The 23491-nt window shown below is 38.7% G+C and overlaps 1 protein-coding gene across 5 annotated transcripts in view; it reads right to left on the reverse strand.

Annotated features, from left to right (window-relative positions):
• The window catches only part of LOC126370347 (GTPase-activating protein skywalker), a 121968-nt gene that overhangs the window by 91681 nt on the left and 6796 nt on the right, over nt 1–23491 (reverse strand). For all 5 annotated transcript variants that reach the window (XM_050015193.1, XM_050015201.1, XM_050015191.1 and 2 more), the window contains exon 3: nt 6964–7166. In XM_050015193.1, coding sequence (XP_049871150.1) covers nt 6964–7166 — 203 coding nt within the window. The remainder of the gene's footprint in view (nt 1–6963; nt 7167–23491) is intronic.

Consider the following 23491-nt stretch of genomic DNA (forward strand, 5'->3'; position numbering starts at 1 on the left):
CGCCGGTGTCAGGGTTATTATTGAGCCGCCAAAGGCCCCTGACATGGCTCATGTAACGATTACTCACTTAAATCAGTAAGTAGTAACCGGGACCAACGGCTTAACGTGCCTTCCGCACGTTATCAATAACCCAATCCTCCAATCAATATCCCAATTGAGGTAGGCACAGGCGCATCCATCGCAAGATGAACTAAGTACCCACGCCTCACCGAGCTTTCTGTTTGACCAACGTGATAGGTGAGCCGTATCGCCGTCTATAATGGTCGAGCCAAATCATCATCATCAGCCCATTAACGTCCCCACTGCTGGGGCACGGGCCTTTCCTATGGATGGTTAGGGAGAACGGGCCTTAAACCATCACGCGGGCCCAGTGCGGATTGATGGTTATTAACGACTGCTAATGCAGCCGGGACCAACGGCTTAACGTGCCTTTCGAAGCCAAATGATTTCAGACTAATCAATTAATATTTGCGCAGATCTATTTATTAAAATGTTATAAATGATAACAGTAGCTTGTTTTCGTCTTAAACTGCACACGGAACAATACGATAATAGTAAATATTAAACGCTAATATAACTTTTATTCCTATGGCATTAAGTCCACGGCGCTTGCGACAATAAATAGGCATTTTCAAGGCCAGTAGCGAATATATACTAGTAATGTTATGGTTCCGCGTAAACATGAAATGGTTTATTAGTAGGTAGTTATAATGTGCGTGTTGTTTTCAAAGAGTAGTATTTGAGTAAATGGCCGTGGTTACAAAACGCTTTTTAATTTAGTTTAGTTAATGGTTAGCAAAAAAAAAACTCAACTTGCGAGTAGCAAATGTGTTTTATGGATTTAGGACTACACTGGCCTGAAAAAGTTTTTTTTTTGTACTAGACTGGATTGTCCCTCTGAGCTTTCACTTCTCCCTGTCCTGAGCGATCTCTCTCCAATCCGTCTCAAACGCGTCCAGGTCATTTTTCCATCGCTTCCTGGAGCTACCTCTGCCTCTGCGTCCAAGAGGTGTTTACTCCGTGATAGCTTTTGCCCACCTATCATGTTGCATTCTGCAAACATGACCGGCCCACTCCCACAACAAAAAAGAAAAAAAATACACTATATTTTGTTTTCTAAACTATAGAAGTTAGAGATTTATAAAAAAATACAAAAATAGATTTATAAAGATTTGAAAAAATAAAACGTTTTATAGATATTTTTTTCAGCTATCTTTCTTTCTATTAAATTATAAAGAGAAAATTAAATCGAAAAAAGATCTGACTCGGATGGGACTCGCACCCGCAGCTCTGGTCAAGACGGGATGTTTTTGCCAACCATTACACCACCGGAACCTCCTCCTGTCCATGTGAAATTCATTCGATCTATATATAGTCATTAAGCCGATGCCGGCGCCCGACCCGGTGGATTGGGGGACGGGTGACAATAGGTTAGCCCCCTATTCAAATAAAAGGGAATTAAACATAGCTGGCGAGGACTGGTTGTACTACACACCAATACCACCATACAGCCTTAAACATGCAGGAAGTGCACGAGTTCCTACGCTCGCTGACTCAGCCAGACAGAGATAGTCAACGAGTCACAAGGTTCGAATCGATCAGCTGATCGCAAGGACGTGCGTCTTCAAGCGTACACTAATGTGTTGTCCAACTGTCGGTTTAATACAATCGTCGAAATTGGATTACTTTTTTGTTGGCACTTCCAGTGTTTTTGTATGTCTTTGTATGGATTCGTGATTTTCTTTGAGGAAATATTATTCCTTCCGTGAAAAGAGCTTTAGATTTAAAAAAATGGAGTTCGTATATAGATTTAAAAAGGAGCATATCTCTTTATAGATTATTCTAAAAGATGCAATTTTTATTTCTTGAAAACATAAGATTTTCTTGAAAATGTTGGTTGGTATAGATTGCTTTTAGCAACAAGGCCGTCATTGCCAACTTTATTGAGTAGCTTCTGTTGTATCTTACGTATGTACTTTTGTGAACAATGAAATGTTTACCTATCTATTTTAACCCGGCCCGTTTCACAATCCCTATACTTCACACAAACAAAATATATCTTTAACCAAACGTCAATCATTCGTGAAGCCGAAGAATGTTAATGAAAATATCATCAAGACAGTAAAACGCGAAGAATGTTTACTCAGAGAGCATTACGAAACTCCCGTCATATCTACTGGAACCAGAATCGGTAAGAAACGAACAGTCGCTCTATATTCAGGGACGTAATTCTAAAACAATAGAACAGAAATTCGACGTTAGCAAAGGTAACGTGAGACTAAACAAGACACCACGTGACCAAAATGCAAACCGCTGAAGGTGAGAAAAGCACTGTTCGTCTATTTCAGGAATTGGCTCCAAGCCACGATCCGCTTTACCCATGTTGGCCGATCAATTATCCAACGCTTATAATTTTTATGCGACAATAAACTTAATAAACTTTACGACACAATAACAATTGTCCGCATTTTTAATGCGAATTAAACGCCCGTATAATCGATTTTATACGAAGTATATGATTATAATTTATAAAATAAAAGCTGGCAAAACACCAAAGACCAAATCGCTGGGAGAATGGAAACAATGGCGTGGCCAAGGCAGGTACAAATTGGTTGAGGAAAATAGAATAGCAGTAAAAACAACATGGAGTGCTAAAACAAATAAGGGCAAGTTCAAGATGCAAGGTTCACGGAACGCAATGACGCATTTTTGTCATCATTGCAAGTAACAGCAACAAAAATGCAAATGTCGAGTCGAAATATACCTATTCGTACTGTTAGATATAAAAGAATCGATCAACGTCACAACACTAGCTAGCATACTTTGACAGATCTAATTCTTACCGCGCAAAGAAGACTTGTAAAATGTTATCTTTATTGAAATACAATCACTAATTCATTTTGTTTAAAAGTACTTAGTAAATAATAAGATACACTTCAGTAAGTGTTCAGATATCCCCGTTACTATTAAGTAGCTATAAAACTTATTCAAGATAACAATATGCATGGATACATTTTAAATGCCTATCATATTATTATAAAGCCATACATTTTCTCAATAGAGCAAAGATAACATTAATAGACCAAAGATGATGTTATCTATCATGCTAAAATGTGACGAAATAGTGACAAAAAGATTTAGAATAGAATTTTATTACCAAAACTTCACAACAATTTTATGGTGTGTGCTGACACACCTTTTCTGTTATCAGGCGACATTAATCTTTACTACGCTACCACGTAATCTTCACTACTTCAGGACGTTGCACTATTTCTATCCATGTCATAATTCAGCAGCTCTTGCAATGATGTAAATAGCGATTGATAATGAACGATTTACAAGTTACTATCACCTCTCTTCTCAAGTACATTCTTTACATTAAAAAAATAAATGTGAAATCGTTTAATTTCAATGTAGGATCGTTAAAGAACACTTGCAACAATGCCTAATTATCTACTAGGTACGAATTCAAAACATGTTATGGCTCAGGAGAAATGGCGGAACAAACGCCTCAACAACACGATTCCATGATAGGTGAATAACAAAATGAAAATTAATGAAAACCTTCTTAAAAGAAAAAAAAATAAAGCTGATGCTGATGTCGATAGTAATGAAGAAAAACTAAGAAACACTACCCGACTCGATAAAGAAATAAAAACAATTGATAATCATATTACAAATGGGATCAATCATTGTGTAAAGAACTGCCAACACAAGGTACATTTATTGGTTGATCGACACCGGATCTTACCACGTGGCACAGCAGTTCGCAACTCGATCTGTCACGAGAGACATTCGACATGGCTGGGTACCTCATTCATTGATGAAGGCATTCATCAAAATCGACGAGCAATAATTTTTGCTCGGAAAGTTTTAAAGGTCAGGCAAAGGATGGAGATTAGGAAATTGATGATGTGTAAATCTTTGGAAAACTTTTCAAGCAAATGTAATTGTTAGATATTTAAATGAAACTGTATAATTTTGTTAACGAACTGTATAAAAATGTAATTAAGTATGGTAAGCCTGTACAAAGCCTCTTTGGGGTTCCAATTAGAATTGTATTTTAATATTAAACAGAATTCCCGGCGTCCGTCGCCATAATAGGATTTCACGTAATAAGATTATATGTGACGTCTGACATTACTTGTTAACTTGTGAAAACTAGAGCCCACTAATGAAACATAATTTGATTTAAAAGCTAACAAGTTAATAAAAAGTTGCAGTCCGTCAGTTTAATTAAGTAACGTATCCAAATTCCGAAGTCTACACTACATAGCAACTATGGTTGTACAACTTTGTTTATCCATTACATAAATTCATCCAATAATCAGAGCAATCTTAAAAATATTTCAATAATTTTCATCAGTGAGTAAATTACTCTTTATTGCAAATGAGTTCCCATTACTTATATTAATAATTAATTTATAGTAGAGATTGTGCAATCATCATAAATCTTGTATAGGTCAGGCTCCGTAAACAATGACAGTTGACTGCTTTAACTTTTTCCCCGTATCTGTCTTTGTAGCTCTTGTGGATAAGACGGCGTGAATAACAAAGATGACCCGACGCCACGGTTATCATGGAGGTCAAGGCGTGTGAGTCGTTGGCACCGCACCAGGTTCACGACAATCCGTGACTTCGCACCTCCATCCACTTTCAAGACTTATATGTGTCAAAGTGACATTTCAATCCGTAATTAGCTGCGTAGATTGCAACAGATTTTCATGTTGCTAATAAGTCTTAATCTTTGATTAAAAGATGTTGGAATAAGACCCCATTTCTGTGTAGTTTCAAATGCTTGTTTGTAGTACCAATAGACCTGCGCCCTAGCGTTTAACATGTTAAACTTTTTGGAAAAGACAAAATTTGTGTTAAGGATCGTCTGTGTACAGTGAGCTAAACTAAAATTTAATAGAAGAGATTAAGAGTGATTTCTGGCCTTGACCTTGTCTTGAGCTTCATAAGATAAGAATCCGACAAGTAATTCAAACGGATTGCAGCAGCTGAAATCACACATTCCTGATTTGTCACGCTGCTATTCGGAAAAGTGGATATTTTCAGAATGGCATCTTTGGAGTTTCTGAGAAAACCGGAATTTTGGCGTACGGTGGCATTTCCTTGACGACGCCACATGGCACACATCCCAAGTTTTGAGTCGTTTTGAATGCAAATGAAATTGAAAGGCATAGAAGTAAACAATTTGTCAACTTCAACGTCATTAGCGATTTAAACTAATTCAAAGACAAATTCGGAATTACTTTTGTTACGAACTCCGCCGAAGACACGAGGCTGCTCATCGACTAAAAGTTTAATTTGTTGCGAAGATTAATTGAGCATTTCGAATGCTTCGAGTGGAAGTTAATTTATCTTTCAACAAAGTCGATAATGCGGTTATCAACAACTCAAGCGAGATCACTTCGCTGAGACCACTCAACCTACATTAGACGGATATCGTCCAAATTCCTAGAGTCCGATATGTAGTTTGCACGTATGTGTGCACGGCCGCGCCTGCGCACTGCCGAAGGTGAGCGAGGTTTGAAGCCGTGCCAACCGCGTACTCCGAAATAATAACACGAAAACATAATGCACTCTCGCCAACCAAAGAAGTTTTAAGACTTTATTGGCTTGTGAGATTTTACGAGATCTCAGCATTCTCTACAGCCTTAGTGACATTACCTAAATGTTTTATCGCATACGGTGATTAATGCAAATAGATTGGTGATTGAATCACCGATTGAACCGATCACCTCAATTCTAAACTTTGCACTTTACGGAGTTCTAGAATGTTGTTTTCTTCTCGCGTTGTCATTTGCCATGTCGTTGTGTTACTATACCATCGGACAATGCGAATTATTCCCACAATTTTTTCAAGCAGTTGTCCGGAATGTCAATTTATATGGATTGTTTACCTTAGTGATTAGTTTACAGCTTCTGTTATACAATTTGTTGGTAAAGGTATTTCTTTTTGTAATTTTAATACAATCCGCTTAAGGTCTGGGCAGGAATTAAGAATAATACAATTATTACGGCTGCTACAGATTTTTTTGTAACATTGTTGGAAAAACAATGTCATAAATTCACGGGTCGAACGCTCGCTCTATTCATTACTCGGACACCTGTGGTATAATTAGTCAGCCATTGTTATGACCGGCGGTTAATTAAGATGCGAGAGACGCTCCTATTGTGAAGCAACAGGGTTGGCTTGAAACGTTTCAGCTAAAATGCCTTCATATTTCAATAGATAATATAACTTTAGAGCCTTTTAGTCGGAAATCTTATGAACTTTATTCAAATCCAATTGAATCTAACCATCAAAGATTACGAAAGATTTTTCAGATGCGAATCATGTAAGTACGAAATTCTAAGAGCATTGACCCAAATTTCGAGAACACGAAAACTAAACAAACCCGTTTTAAAAATAGCTTGGAAACAAAACAAACGCGGCGGGTAGCCCTAACGGGAGGATGCGCGGGCGCACGTTGATGTCGTACACAAGGACTAACTGAATGACAGCGCGGCGCGCCCCTTCTACGTTTCTACTGAAAGCGCTCGCTGTAACGAGCGACGATGCGTACACGCAGGCAAGTAACATCTACCTCGCGTCTACCACCGCTTCGCCGGCACGACACGTGCGCCGCCCGGCGGTTTTCGGCGACACACCGTCACGTGACATGAATATTAATTCCGACATAGGTAAGTGTTATTCAACCGGCGTTACCGGCTGAAACAGAAAACCTAACAATCGTCGACCTTGCCGGGACGTCACTCTTTATCTAGGGGCGATATCTGTCAAACATCGGGCATTGCGCAAAGTAAATACACGTGACCTTGGCGATTAAACGCGCCGGTTTCGCGAGATAAACAACTTTTTATCACTACAAAACTCAATACACATTTCTCTTGTACACGTGAGAGTTGAACACCTTGGATGTGTTGAGTAAATGGTAGCTATAGTGCACTGACCTGTGTGACCATGTCCCAGTAGAAGCCATCGAGCATGGACTTGCCATGCTGGTGCTGCTTGCAGAGAGCGGGCCAGAGGGAGGCGCGCACGGGGCTATTGATGGGCCACGAGTTCTCGCGGATGACGAGCTTCAGTTCCCGCTTGCGGGCCTGCTGCAGCAGCGGCTGGATCTCTTCGAAGGTCTTGAGCGGTGCTTTCTTGCCTGCGAATAACGGGGTCGGTAAGCACTGCGTCCAGATCGCGGATTGCGGGGCGCTCGCCAGGGACTCGGCGCTGGCTGCGCGGAACGCGGCCGGTTCTATGTACATCGCACTGGTGGCGCGAGGCACATGCTTTCGGTGCGCGCGCGCCGGTGGCACTGCCGGCCAGCCTCCGGAAAATGCGATAGCACGCCCAACACTGTCACACTTCGATTGTTTATTTGACCGTGTGACGCCGCCGGGCCTGATATGCCGCTACTTATTTATTTACTATTGTTTGATATTTAACTATTTCTTTTTAATTATTAATTTAATGGATTTTTTATATAAAAAAATAATTTTATTAATAGACCAAGCTACGTAAGACGCTATGACGTGTGCAGACGTACTTTGTTTACATTGAACGTGTACGGAGAAGCTTATCTCGCTTACTTATCAAAAATTGGGAAGGAAAATTTATATTAGAATTTCCAGTATGTATAAACAGCGGGATACGGCGAGTTCATAATAAATATAATGCATCTGTTTGTATAAAAATAGTTATCAAATAAGCAAAACGACGCCCTGGCCACAGGCCAACGTAACGAAATTCTCGTACTAGTGGCTCCGTACGTAAATACATAAAGTGGATTGTGATTTTGGCCATTATAATATACGTCCATAAACTCATATATTTATTTCAGTAGACTTTGTCACATGTAATCAATCCAATTTGCCACTTTTGATACGGAAATATTATCATATGTGCATAGGATATGGTGATAGTTGTGGACATTTAGCGGCTCAATAATAACCCTGATATCAGGGGCTCTTTTTAGACACCATAGAATAAGGAATAATACTTCGTATAGAACGCCGAATCTCCGCTCTCCACCAACGGCTGAGCTAGGTGTACCTCACCCCCTCGGGCTTACTTTAGTCTTCAATCGTATGGGCGAAAACAAAACTCATAAAAAAGTAAGTAAATATTGCTTTTTTAGATGAATTACTTCAATGTAGCATTTTACCCCCGAGGTGGATTGTGGATGCAATTGTTTGACGACTAGACGTACGGTCCGGAATTGTTAATTTTAAATTATTATATTTCTTTTTTTGTATATACACTTCTCATCAAAAAAATCGAAACACTTCCGTTTTCATTGTTTCTGTCCGAATTTAACACAAAAAAGAATTCATACGATGAAAAAAAATACATAAATGTATAGCTGGCAGTTTGGCCATTACAGTAATAAGCGAAAATTCTAAATTCAAAATTAGAATTTCATTTGTTTATCTTATAAACGAAATGAATCACTGTTTTGAGACAAATGTGTGTTTAGGGTTGGAGTACATTTAGCGTTTAAAAACTAAAAATTGGCGCCTATCCTTAAACTTTTTGTTTTTTATTTCAATACTGTGACTTTGGGACGTCTGAAAAAAGGTTTTTTTTTCTAAAACGTATGGATACTTCGCCCACAGAAGCCGCCCAAGTTGTGGCATTGCTGGATTCTGGCCTTAGTCAGCGTGTTGTGGCTGCAAGACTGCATCTAAGCCTGTCATCTGTTCATAGAGTCTATAAACGTTATCGGGAGACTGGTTTGTTCACGCGCCGTTCAGGATCTGGCAGGAATCGGGTCACTTCTGAGCGAGATGATCGATTTATTGTAACAACTTCTTTAAGAAATCGACGCCTTAACGCTTTTCAACTGCAGCAGCGGCTTCGTGTTGTACGAAGGGTGGCTGTAAGTGACTCTACAATTAGAAGAAGGTTGAAGGATCGTGGACTGGTACCGCATAAGCCAGCAAATGGGCCGAAATTAACTGCAGACCATCGAAGAGCGCGCCTTAACTTTGCACGTGAGCACCTAAATTGGTCATACCTACAGAACCGCCACCATAGCTGACCTTTTCTTCAATGCAGCATTGTGCATAGCGTTCTCCGTCTCTTCTGTAGACCTTGTTCCTTCCGTCGTTACCATACAGCATAATTTTACACTCATCAGAAAAGAGAACTTTGCTCCACTGTAGTTCGACACCTATATTTTTTTTTGGAGAACGTAGCCTGAAATGTCCTTCATTGCGATAGACATTGGTACATCCATCGCAAGATGTATTAACCCACACCTCACCGAGTTAGACAAATGTGATAGGCGGTGAGCCGTATCGCCGTCCATAATGGTCGAGCCAACTGTGCTTAGCTTAGAAAAACTATACTTGAGATAAATTAATAACTCATTGGTTTTCAAATTTCTTGGTTTTCATTCAAATATATTTTTATTATTAATCATAAGTTACTTATTACTTATTTCTTTAAGCTTTTGTATTGGTACCATTAGTAATCGATATTGAAGAGCGCGGTCTTCTAACACAGGTGTTGTTCACTTAACAGAAGGCCGCTACACTTGGCAATGATTGTACCTTTTTGTTGAAATAAATAACTTTTTTTTTATTTCATTGGTGCAAGTCCGGTACCTGAGTTGGAACCGGCGCTCCCCGTTCCAGAAGCAAGCCGGTGCACCACAGGACCACAGTGAATATTATCACTGCACCGCTATTAGTGTTACGCAGTACTCAGCCGATAGTAATAGGAACTGCACGTTTCTTTCCATTGCTATACAGGATGTTACTGACATCGTAACGAAAACGAAGGATGATACAGCTCATGATTCTAAGTTGAATTTTCCGTCGCAAAATTATGAAACCGAAAATATAATTTTAAAACACACTAAATTTTTATGACTTTTCCGACAGGAAATTGCACTTGATATCAACTCAGAATCATCCCCCTCAGTATACGTTACGGTGTCACTAACACACTTGTCTCGTACGGGGTGTAAGTGATATCGTAACGAAAACTTTGAGGGGCGATTCAGCTCATGTCATCGCAAAAGCATAGAATTTTAAATAATAAAACAAATAAATCATGAATTTTGCGACGGAAAAATCCACTTGATATCAACTAAGAATCGTGGTCTGTATCAACCCTCAAAATTTTCGTTACGATGTCACTAACACCATGTATGTATAACCCGCGTTACGAATCACCATGTGCTAATAGATGTTACATGACGACGTAGGTATCTAACAAACAATTTTTTGTCAGATTTTATTGATTTTTTTTACACAGCTGTCTCTGGTTAAATTTATCTCGGTACACATATAATAAATAAAATAGTCGAAGAAGATAATGACCCCGATTCCTGCAGACACCTCCTAATTTTACTTTAAGTTTTCTTATCCGCCGAAAGAAAAGGGACGGATGATTGACAGCTCTTAATTTTAGTAAGAATGAGTAAATGAATGAATAACCCGGACAAATCAAAAAGGTAGCTCGCTGGTATGCAAACCGTTTGACGTGTGATTCTGGCGGGTTATTGGCCAATGTAAAATTTTTAGACGGTTGTTTCAGATTTGTGCTTAAAATTGACGTGTGTTCCATAAATTTTAAGCTTGACGATTACCCGTCCCTTTCCTTTTCGGCGGATAAGAAAATGACAGATATAACTTAAAATAAAATTAGATGGTGTTTGCAGGAATTAGCACCAATACATATTATAAGTAACAATTATATTTTAATCTTACGGCTCGCGACTGTAAATGTCAATTGATAAAGCGAGGTTATCAATGCACCGATTAATGCTACATAATATCGAGGTCGTTATATGGACAACAACACGCATTTATCTATTTACCTTTTATTTATCTTACTTTCATGTTTATTGTGTTATTCATTTAAGGTTAAGTTTTAGGGAGCCTGCTCACCAGGTGTAAATGGCTGCGGTTGGCAGTTCGGATATTTTGTTCATAAGGTGATAAAAATGTCTGGTATTGAATGTGTACCTCTAGTTATTAAAAAACTTGTAATGTACCCTCATTGATTTAAAAGATGTGTTGCTGTTGCAGTTTCTTGTCATTTTCTCCTCAGGCATAACACCTTGCGAAATGACGTAAATTCAAAAATGCTACATTGACCTTCAACAAGTTTATCCATGATAATTACGTTGAATAAATGATTCTGATTTCTGAGTTTTAGGGTTCCGAAACTCAAAATGAAAAGCAGAACCCTTATACGATCACTTTGTTCGTTCGTCTGTTCGTCTGCATGTATATTTAACATCTAAAACTTATGCTTGCGGTTCCTTGAAGCTGTAAAAAAAGTCGAGCTTCTAAATCAACGCAATTAGAAAGTAAAAAGAAATAAAAATCCCGTGATAGCCCTGTTCGGAGAACGCAAGGCTTACATCGCAGTGTTACGGGTTCAAATCCCGGCTCAGGCTCTACTACCAGAATTCATATTGATATCACGTGGCTTAAGGATATGTGACACGACGTTAACCTTCTCTTTAATCTGTTCCATGTAAACTCTTCTTGGTCTTCCCCTTCCTCTCTTTCCTTCTATTATGTTTTTAATAAATTCGTCGTGTCTTATAGTGAAGCCTTTGATAGACTGGAATGGAAAATGCTACACCGACAAGAGCGTGGCTCTTAAATTGATAATGATGGATATGTGCCCGGTTAATGGCAATAGGTTCGCCCCGCGCCCACTGTTACATGGGAATTAAACAATTTAAACACAGCTGGCGCGGAGTGGGAATATGTACTATACACCTCTGCGTACCCTTACAGGGATGTAGGCGTGAAGCTATGTTATGTCATGTTTACGTATTCACAGAACATGAATAGCCATCTACCGACAGAACAGTGAACCATCTATGCAATTAAATCTATCACGTTTACAACTTAAGAACGTATTGATGTTAATAGTTAGAACATGTACAAATAGACAGATGTCACTAGTGTATTAGAAAAAGTTCTTATTTAATATAGACGTAAAAACGAAACGAACTTCTCTTTATTTTGATCAGAATAATAATGGGTGGAAGATGTAGTTGTGCTTGGTGTAATAAAAAGGGTCATCATTTATACATAGAAACAAAGATACAAGATGCATAATGGCCCCGATTCCTGCAGACACCGCCTAATTTTATTTTAAGTTATATCTGTCATTTTCATATCCGTCGAAAAGGAAAGGGACGGATGATTCACAGCTCTTAATTTTAGGAAGAATGAGTAAATGAATGAATAACCCGGGCGAATCAAAAGGTACGTCGCTGGTATGCAATCCGTTTGACGTGCTGTCTACTTAACTATGTCGGGTTATTGACGGGTGTAAAATTTTTAGACGGTTGGTTTAGATTTGTGCTTAAAATTGACGTGTGTTCCATAAATTTTATGCTTGTCGATTACCCGTCCCTTTCCTTTTCGGCGGATAAGAAAATGACAGATATAACTTAAAATAAAATTAGATGGTATTTACAGGAATTAGCACCAATGTCTGTTATCCATGAAATTGGAAGGTTAAAAGAAAGAAAATCTATACAGCGCCATTTATATTGTTCTTCATGAACGTAGCCTGGAAAGTTCCTCATTGAGATGAAGTCGGGAGCTTACGTTATACATACGTTGTTATGTTATGTACTTACTTAAAAAAGAAAAAAATCTAGAAGCGCTCCATTCTTCTTCTATCGTGTGAGTTGTGTCAGGGTTACTATTGAGCCGCCAAAGGCCCCTGACATGACTCATGTAACGACTACGTACTCACATCAATAGTAGTAACCGGGACCAACGGCTTAACGTGCCTTCCGAAGCACGGGTCTTACTTTCGGACAATCAGGTGATCAGCATGTTATGTCCTAACCAAACTAGAGATCACAAAATGAGCGGTCCATCACTACATAGTATCAGAAATCAGAATCATTTATTCAACGTAATTATCATGGATAAACTTGTTGAAGGTCAATGTAACATTTTTTAATTTACGTCATTTCGCAAGGTGTTATGGCTGAGGCGAAGAAATGACAAGAAACTGCAACAGCAACACATCTTTTAAAAACCAATGGTACACATTACAAGTTATTTAATAAACTAGAGGGACACATTCAATACCAGACATTTTTATCATTTAGGTAGTATAAAACAAAGTCTCTTTCTGTCCCTATATCCCTATGTACGCTTAATTCTTTAAAACTACACAACAGATATTGATGCGGTTTTTTTTAATAGATAGAGTGATTCAAGAGGAAGGTTTATATGTGTAATGACATCCATTAAATAGTGGAGAAATACTGTTATTTTTGAGGTTTTTAATGTGATGTCGTAAATAATTGAATTTTTTCCTCATCATTGCACCCGAGCGAAGCTAGGGCGGGTCGCTAGTTGAAAATAAAATATGAAATCATAGTGTAGGTAAGATCAAATGCAGCTTATTTAAACAAATTGAATGAGGTATATTGATAAGCATCTACTTACTGCTTTATTAAGGAAAGAAATTAGCACGAAATTGCCATTTATAATACAACTTTATGAAACTAACGCAACGAAAATGTTGATTGATATTCAGTTGATAAACAGTTTTGTATTATGTTTTCATCCTATTACGTGTTCGACATTTACATTACTATTTTTATGAGCTCACAACTCCATACATCGCAAGATGATCCAAGTACCCACACCTCAGCGGACTTTCTCGACTGGGATTAAATAGCAATATTTTCTTGACTGGCAATCTTCTTCTATAATGTGTTGTGAGGTCAATGACCGCTTCAATCGACCCTGGTGTCAGGGTAACCACTACGCTGACAAATACACCCGACATGGCTCACGTAACGATTCCATACTGTTGGGACAATAGATGGCGTAAGCCTTTCTCCTCTACCCTCTTTCTTTGCCGATATCAAATACATAAACAAGCGGCAAAGAAAGAGGGTAGACAGATATGTCTGCCCGTAAAAAAAGAAAAAAATATATGGATCTACCTACTCCACTCCAATATCATCAGTCATCCCGTGATCATGGCACTTGTAACAGTGTCGAAATATCGGGAGTCTCATATCCCTGATTTAAACGCGGTAAGAACCCGTTATTATGTGTTTTAATTATGATAATAACCGCGTAAACTTAAAACAATGTATTCAATAATTTAAAGAAAAGAGTAATTTATTTACATTTTACACTGAATCCGTTATGCATACGCCATCTAGGTAACAGATAGAAACTAGACTAGGGTCGATACACCTATACCGTACCTTGCGTAATGGCCGGAGGCCTGTCAACCTATCATAATCTTTCTTAGTACTCCAATGTGAGATACCAACTGTTAGTTGGGAGGATCGTGCTCGTCTTAGACCGGAATGGCGCCACACCGTTCACAATAGCGTAAATTTATTTGAAGAGAAGCGTTTAAAAAATCTCGACGCAAAGCGCCAAATACAGAAGACTCGACCGAAACAATACAATACAATACAAAGACTCTTTATTGCACTTGAATCACATTAAAAATACATTAGTATTATAATTAAATTGGTAGTACAACAGGCGGCCTTATTGCTAAGGTAGCAATCTCTTCCAGGCAACCTTTAGGTATAGGATATGAATTTAATGAAAAATGTAGCGGGATAGACAGTGCGAAACCCTCCTATAACTACACACTCAATTCGTCAGGCCAGCTTTATTGTGTGCCGTGTGACCGGACCTTCAAGTCGAAGTTCGGTTTCGCCAGCCACATCAGAGCCCACCACAACAACGACCCGGGATAGATATTTAGGAGTCGCCGTCGCCGGATACGGTTAGGACGACATGATGATGAGTACTCCAATACTTCATTATTAAAGGATGAACAAACGAGACAAGTATCTGTCAGTTTTATTTTGAGAGCCGCGTGCGCATTACGACCAATTAACAGTAATTTATGAAACGGTAACGTGCCCATTTTTCTACGTCACTGATTGACACAAATTGATGGTACTTTCGCACAGGTTACGAATAACTACTATTAATATTGTGCGGATTGTAGTAGTACACTAGTACCTACTGACAAATAGTCTTTGTCGTATTAAACATAACAGCATAAAATAAGTTCACGACTATATCCGCTTTATCCGAATTGAGGTAATTAGAGGTACATCCATCGCAAGATGAACTAAGTACCCGTTCTTAGTTCCGAGTGTCCGTTCTACACGTAGTGTTTTTCTTAATCTATGGTCAAAGTACTGAACTGATGTTTGGCAGTGTCGATTGCAGCGCAGTCATACGCAGTGATGCGCTGTTCGCGGTAGTGTTCCCAAAGCGGGAATATTCCTGTTGTAAAATCTCTCTAATAGCAAGAACACTGGCTGCTTTATTTTTTCAAATTATTCTTTCTTGTAGCCTGATCCTAACTGCCTAAAGGTTAGGTAATAAAACTCTTTTTACATAACTTTACGCGCATCACTGGTCATAGTCATACGTCATCGCCTTAGAGTATGACACCCTGTCGAGGAAAGACATAAATATAAGAGTTTGTGACGGTTTATTACTTTTTAGCAAAGTTATTAATTGATTGGACAGAAATTGAAAATGGAAGAGGAAGAGTGAATGATTGGAACGAATGTTACCATATATGTTGACCTAATGCTAAATGCTGACCATCTTTAAACTGGACCTACCATTTTTAAGGCGAATAAATGAATTATGAATTATACATGTTATTTTTCTTTTTTAATTAATGACTGGTTTGGCTCGATAGTTGTTGCAAACACACCCCTGAGAGTCACTACATTGGGACGCAATTGCATTTTATAAATAAATACATTCTGGCACCGCTTTGTACACAAGGCGATAACAATACTTCTTTTTTTCCTATATTTGCCGAGATTCTTGGCATACCTACACCACAACCCGGACACTTCATACAAACAACCTCGTTTTACACAGACACCACACATTGACATTATCGTACACGTGAAACTGTGTAGCTTAAAACGAAACTACATAAAACTTTAGTAAAAGAAAACATAATGGCCCCGATTCCTGCAGAGACATCCTTATTTTATTTTAAGTTATACCTGTCATGTTCTTATCCGCCCAAAAAGGAATGGGACGGATGAAAAGTTGAAAATGTTAATTTTAAAATGAATAAATATCCCCGACGAATAAAATAGGCATCTCGCTCGTATGCAACCCGTTTGACGTGTGCTGTCAACTTAATACTGTCGGGTTATTGGCCAATAAAAAAATTTGGAGTGGTTTTTGTTTCTGCCTAAAATTGACGTGTTCCGTAAACTTTATGCCTGTCGATTACCCTTTCAACGGATAAAAAAAATACAGGTACTCGTATAACTTAAAATAAAATTAGATGGTGTGGACAGGAATCAGAAACATTTTTAAACTAAAAAGTACTCTTATAATGCATTAACACATACAAGAGGTGCTACCAGGCAGGCTGCCAACTCAAAGTCTTTGTTATTTCTTTATAAAACTTTTATCCGCAAGATTTACAACAAACGCTGAGTGTAAAGTGGTTGCGTGTATTAAATCCTTCATCTACCGTATTCTAAGTTGCATTTACTTTTTCAATGCATTACATTAGTCAAGCTGTTGGTCCCGGTTACTATTTACGGATGTAAGTATGTAGTCGTTACATGAGCCACGTCAGGGGCCTTTGGCGGCTCAATCATAACTCTGACACCAGGGTTGATGATGCTGGTATTCCACCTCACAACCCACACGATAAGAAGAAGATTGGTTGAATTCTGTTTTGTTTATCTTATAAACACTACAGTTTTACAAGTAATAGAATAATACTACGTATAGAACGGTAACTCCCCGCCCCGCACCAATTCGTATCGGGCGCCGACCTCACCCCCTCTGGGTTTCACTTTAATATTAAATGGCCGTAAGCCGCTAAGGAGTAAGTGGGACAGCGCGGTCTGTCTGTCTCGCTTGCACTTACTCGGTAAGAATGAGATTTTTGTATGAAGTGACCGGGGTGTCTAACTTCTAATACTGCACCTGAATTGGGTATCAGTGAATAGGATCATGTGTGCACGTGTCATGATTTTAAACAAATCAAACATATTTTCTAACACTTGTCAAGAGTTATTAATCTATGCTCTATGATATTTAGTTATTATTCTGCGGTATTTAGTCTATGATTAACAGTGGCACCATCTGTAGGGATATTAACTTTGGCGGCTCAATAATAACCCTGACACCAAGGTTGATGAGGTTGGTAATCCACCTCACAACCCACACGATAAGAAGAAGAATAAGTTACACTCTACACACTGCTCCATTGCAGGCGGCGAATAGTCGTATGATTACGGTTGTTTACGTTAATAATAATATTATGTTTATATAATATAATTAAATGAGTCCGGATGTCTGTGGTTTGAAGTGAGGTGACAATATTACTGTTCATGTATGTACACACACATACAGTCATGAACAATATCATGTACCCACTTTAGAACCCTGTCGCACTATCATATTTGACATTTAATGAGACTTACGGTTTAATTTGTCACAAAGTTAATGTGACATGGTTTCAAAGTGTATATGTTACTGTAAAAGCTCGAACTACGGTAAATCTTAAGATTTTAGTGTAAGTCTTAGGATTTACCGACATTAATTGGTAAATGTAAGTATTTCTGAAAATACGACGATTTTTTCGAGCTTTTATCATTCGAATTCAGTATATGCTAGGTTTTACCGTTGTCAGCTGGTAGATGTTGGTTTTAGGAATAAAACAATAAGTAATTCTTAATTCTTAGTTTTTTTTGCGTTTAACAGAGTACTGCGGGGCGGAAGGCAAGAGGGAAACCACTACCCTATTTTTTTCCCTAAAAAGTAGCAATCATGCTACACCGACAAGAGCGTAACTCTTAAATTAGTGATGATGAATTCTTAATTATTTACTTTAATGAACTATTAGACAATACAGGTACATATATAGTATTATAAAGGTAATATACATAGTATTGTTTTTCAACATTTACCGTGCCATTAATGTAAATCCTAAGATTTACCAACGGAATGGTGGTAAAAGTTCGAATCGCAAACCTTCTGGGACATTTACCATTAGGAATTGGTAGATGTTAGGTTTTACTGGAATATTTTAGGATTTACTGCAGTTCGAGCTTTTACAGTAACATATACATATTAGTACTCGTGATCGTACATCAAGATTATTGGAAATACGAATATTAATAGCAATGTTGTGACTAAGATTGAGAAGGGAATGTTAAGTTGGTTTGGACATAGAGCGGATGAAGGATAATAGGATTAGTCACCTCATAGGGAAAAACCACGTGAGCCTTTTTGAAAAAATATATTCAAACGTAATTTTTGTTAACAAAACCAGGTCAATTGCGGTCTTATTTTTTACCCGGAATTTGGGGAAATTGGGGTTTTGTTGAAGAGAATCACTTCAGAATGTGATTTTTTTTAAAAGATGCTTTTGTTGTTTACACTGTAAGGCAACGATAAATTAGTGATCGGGATCTTCTTCTTCTATCGTGTGGGTTGAGGTGGAGTACCAACCTCATCACCCCTGGTGTCAGGGTTGCTATTGAGCCGCCAAAGGCCCCTGACATGGCTCCTGGTAACGACTACTTACTTACATCAGTAAGTAGTAACCGGGACCAACGGCTTAACGTGCCTTCCGAAGCACGGATCATCAAGCAGTAATGTTCTAACCAAACTAGGGACCACAAAGTAATTTTTGTGATATGTCCCCATTGGGAATCGAACCCGGGACCTCCGGATCGTGAGCTCAACGCTCAACCACTGGACCACGGAGGTCGTTAGTGATCGGGATCATGACCGCACTAGTTCAGTCTTTTTCATGTACCAAATTAAAGGTACATACCAAAATATATGTTCGAAAGAAGAATTTGAATCACAATGTAATCAACAAAAACTTAGCTTAACTTTACTTTGGTTAGGACATTACAGACTGATCACCTGATTGTCCGAAAGTAAGACGATCCATACTTCGGAACGCACGTTAAGCCGTTGGTCCCGGTTACTACTTACTGATGTAAATACGTAGTCGTTACATGAGTCATGTCAGGGGCATTTGGCAACTCAATAGTAACCCTGACACTAGGGTTGATGAGGTTGGTAATCTACCTCACAAGACGATAGCAGAACAAAAACTTTTAGAAAGTCAAAACATTATGAACAATTTCGCAACACAATTATTATTAATCAAAAAAAAGCAACAAACTCTTGATGACAAGCATACATGCAATTATGACCAAATATCATGTTATTTAAATCCAACTATACAAATTGCAAAACGCATTAAGAGCACTAAAATTGGCGCTAAAAGTGTGCAGAAACGAATCAAGCGATGGGGTTCAACACCTTTCGCCAGGTGGCGTGTTACCCCCACCACGTGCGCAGACGCATGGCATTGGACCGACAACATCGTACCATGTTTATCGTATACTATAGTGTTTATACTGCAAAAACTCGTCTTTCTAATTTATGCTGATCGTACTTTGCGTGTTTTGAGTAAGATGTGATCATTTGATCGATCAATGCATCGCTAATGTGTTATTTAGTTTCTAGTTCAATTGCTGTTAAATATAGGGTTGGATGTACGATGATTTGGCGTGCAAAATTGGTCAAATTGATATTTTATATGTTTCGTATTTCGTTTTTTGTATACATCAACAAATACAAAGCTGTTTTAAGTTTACGCGGTTATTATCATAATTAAAACACATAATAACGGGTTCTTACCGCGTTTAAAATATCATCTAAATATGATCCCGTGATCATGGCACTTGCAACAGTGTTGAAATATCGGGAGTCTCATATCCCTATCTTAAACGCGGTTAGAACCCGTTATTATGTGTTTTAATTAAGATACAAAGCTTTTTTTTCTTCTTTCTTTCTCATTAAAGTGTTTCTTAGGCTATAAATACATTTTTAGGTTTTCATAAGCCTCTCTTCTGTCGTGTCGTGAAGAAGATAAGCCTCTCCAGCAAAACTAGTTGAAACCTGCAACTCAGCGTGCAGCCTCTAGCTTAGATGATATTTTTTTCCGTTATTTACCTAGTACTCAGGTGGGCTTAAAAAGGCTAGATGTGGCTTTTGACAGAAGGACATGATTTATTTGACAGTTCACGTATTAGCACCAATCGACATAATTATATCGTCAGAATCGATAAAATGGCCGTGACAAAATTTTATCACGTAGCGCATGTTAGCCCTACAGGTAGGGTTTTCTGAACGGATCTGACCTGAGCTGCGAGTGTGGTGTTACGCCACAGACGATGGCTCTTCTGACGACTTGCCCGCGTGCCCTGAGACCTGTACGCGGGAGGAGCTTATGAATACATACATACATAAACTCACGCCCGTAATCCCTACTGGGGTGGGCAGAGCCACAAGTAATCAAAGACAGCCACTGTCGATACGATGTCGTAAGCTGGATATGATGAACCTAAGGGATCAGCCTATCGCCCATAACATTAGTCCATCATGTTAGAGGACACAATCCCTCTGTCGGTTTTTACGACATGCCCGGGAAGACAAGCAGCTGAACGTTTTCTATGTTTTTTATTTGCTCCCAGAACAGCATAGAAGCAACATAGGAGCTTATGAATGCTGCCGAAAATGCTGAAAAAATCGGAATGCCATCGAAACGAGATAGAGAGTTATAGTAGGGAAGAAGCATCAATAAAGACCCACATGAAACGGTCAACGAAGTAAGTAAAGGCAGTCCCTGGACACTCCATCATCATCATCAGCCCATTAACGTCCCCACTGCTGGGGCACGGGCCTTCCCTATGGATGGATAGGGATATCGGGCCTTAAACCATCACGCGGGCCCAGTGCGGATTGCTGGTTATTAACGACTGCTAATGCAGCCGGGACCTACGGCTTAACGTTCCTTCCGAAGCACGGAGGAGCTCGAGATGAAAACTTTTTTGTGGTCACCCATCCTATGACCGGCCTTTGCGAAAGTTGCTTAACTTCAACAATCGCAGACCGAGCGCGTTTACCGCTGCGCCACCGAGCTCCTCACAAAAGACACTCCATACAAAAGTCTAATTCTTACCGTGAGGCAGACTGACGTCTTAGTGTCATTGAGAATAAAATAAAAGCCAGGAGGGGTGAGGTACATCTTGCTTGGCAGCCGTTACGAATTAGTGCGGGGCGAAGAGTTACTGTTTAAACGCAGTATTTCGTTATTTTCTATGATAAAGCACCACCCCTTCTTCAATCACCCAATAATCAATAATGGTTACACCCTTCGAACACTAGCCTACGAAATGTTCCCTTTGTCAATTTACGAAGTTTTACCCCGAAAAGGGTTCTTTATAAGACTTTGCTCAATAAAACTAATTTGCGAACAAGTCCTTCTCTCGTTTCATTTCTCTTCAACCGTGAATCGTCTAGTTTGAGCAGACGGGCGGGTGATACAAGCAACAAGCACTAATATCTGCTAGACATGTGAATGGGTTGTTAGATATCCATATTTAATATCGTGTAACGGTATTAGCTATTATTTATTGTAACTAGAAGAAAAAAAGAAAAAGAAGGAAAGTTTATTATGCGAGGACGCCAGTGCCAAATGAAGCACAAAATTGACTAAAAATGCTACTTACAATAAGCACTTTAATACTTGTTCCATAATGATGTTTGAATATTGGCAACATGATAGGGTAAGTATGGGGGTAGGCCCTCCTCCCTGTTGACCGTCTTAAATCCGATTAGAAGCACGATAAATAATACGAATGATTGATGAACGATGTTTGATTTGAAGATATTTGGAATACCATGTAAGTCATTAGTCAAAAATGTTTATCAAACTGACATCAACTACGTATAGAACGATAACTGTCTGCTCCACACCAATTCTTCAATATCTGGCGCTCTCTGATTCTTTAGAGTAAGAATCTAAAATGGCCGTAGGCAGCTGCCTACTACTAAGAAGTAAGGGAGAGAGTGCGTGGACTGACGCATTCGCACTTGGATAGATCTTAGAAGATGAATATGATGAAGGGATCAGCCTATCGCCCACAACTGTTGTCCATCATGTTAGAAAGGGTACAATACCTCTGTCGGTTTTAAGACATCGCCGAGAAGACAAGTAGGCAAAACAAAGAAGAAGATAAAGCTTATCGCTTTCTTTAAAACGTTTTTTGCTTATGTACGCATGAATTGAAGTCAGTGATTAATATTTTAAAAAAACGCGCGTTCCAACCGCTCGTCTGAGTAATCTTTCGGCAAACTTTGTTGGGAATGGTTGGATTTTATTATCTCCAGGTTAAATATAAGCCGCGTCTGTTTGTCTGTCTCAACTGTGTTACAGATGAATCCGGTTTGTTTTAATGTTTATTTCTCGAAACTGACTCCGTGCGTAACTCATTTTAACGCAACATGGTTTTTTTTTAACCTCGTGATCATTTTATGTTATGTCTTCATTGGAAAGTTTACGAAATATTTACAAAGAATAATGTAAAAGAGGATGGAGCAAATGCTATATTTATTTATTTATTATGGAAGCCATGGTAGCACAGTTGGGAGAACGCTTCCCTTTCACTTTGAGATCGCAGGTTCCAATCCAGCACAGGCCTAAACCAATGATTGTCGAATTTGTTTTCTAATTAATGTTTGGGTCATAAATGATTATCACGTGCTCAACGGTGAAGGAAAAGATCGTGAGGAAAGCCACATTTCCGAAAAATGCACTTTTGGAGGCATGTGACCTAACCTGTATAGGGCTGGTTTTCGCTTCGCGGGTTGGAAGGTCAGACAGGCAGTCGCTTGTTAGGTAAGCGGACTCTGTGAATAACGGGATAATGTTTGGGAGATTATGTAGTCTTTAATCTTTAAAATAGAATTAAATTGTAGTCCCTTGCCCTTCACAAATGCCCTAACAGAAAAAAAAACAAAGTCATTTATTCTTAACGAAACACGTCACATTGACTCTATGAATAATTAAAGACGCGTTTAAATGCTGGCGCCTTTGCGCATTTAAATTTTAATATCTAAATGTGAATGCATCATGCAATTCTTGTGCAATTTCTTGCATAATATCATGCGAGTCTTACAAATTATCGGGCATAGTATGAAAATTTACGGGACGCTTTAAACATCTTATTCGAAAGATATCTTAGTTTTAGCAAAGTTACATGTGTTTAGTACCTAATGAATTATAAGACAACAGCGATCCCATAGCCGAACCGAGCAATTGGTTTGTGGGGTTTTAATTCTAACACATTAATTGTATCTTTGTGTTAAAATAAACTTTTAATTCTATTCTATTGTACTCCTTTAGATTTCTAAAGATTAAAGACTACATAATCTCCCAAACATTATCCCGTTTTTCACAGAGTCCACTTACCTAACAGAAGCGACTGCCTGTATGACCTTCCAACCCGCGAAGCGAAAACCAGCCTAATACAGGTTAGGTCACATGCCTCCGAAAATGCATTTTACGGGAATGTGGGTTTCCTCACGATGTTTTCCTTCACCGCTGAGTACGTGATAATCATTTATGATCCAAACG

The sequence above is a fragment of the Pectinophora gossypiella genome, chromosome 1, assembly GCF_024362695.1.
Source record: "Pectinophora gossypiella chromosome 1, ilPecGoss1.1, whole genome shotgun sequence".
NCBI lineage: Eukaryota > Metazoa > Arthropoda > Insecta > Lepidoptera > Gelechiidae > Pectinophora > Pectinophora gossypiella.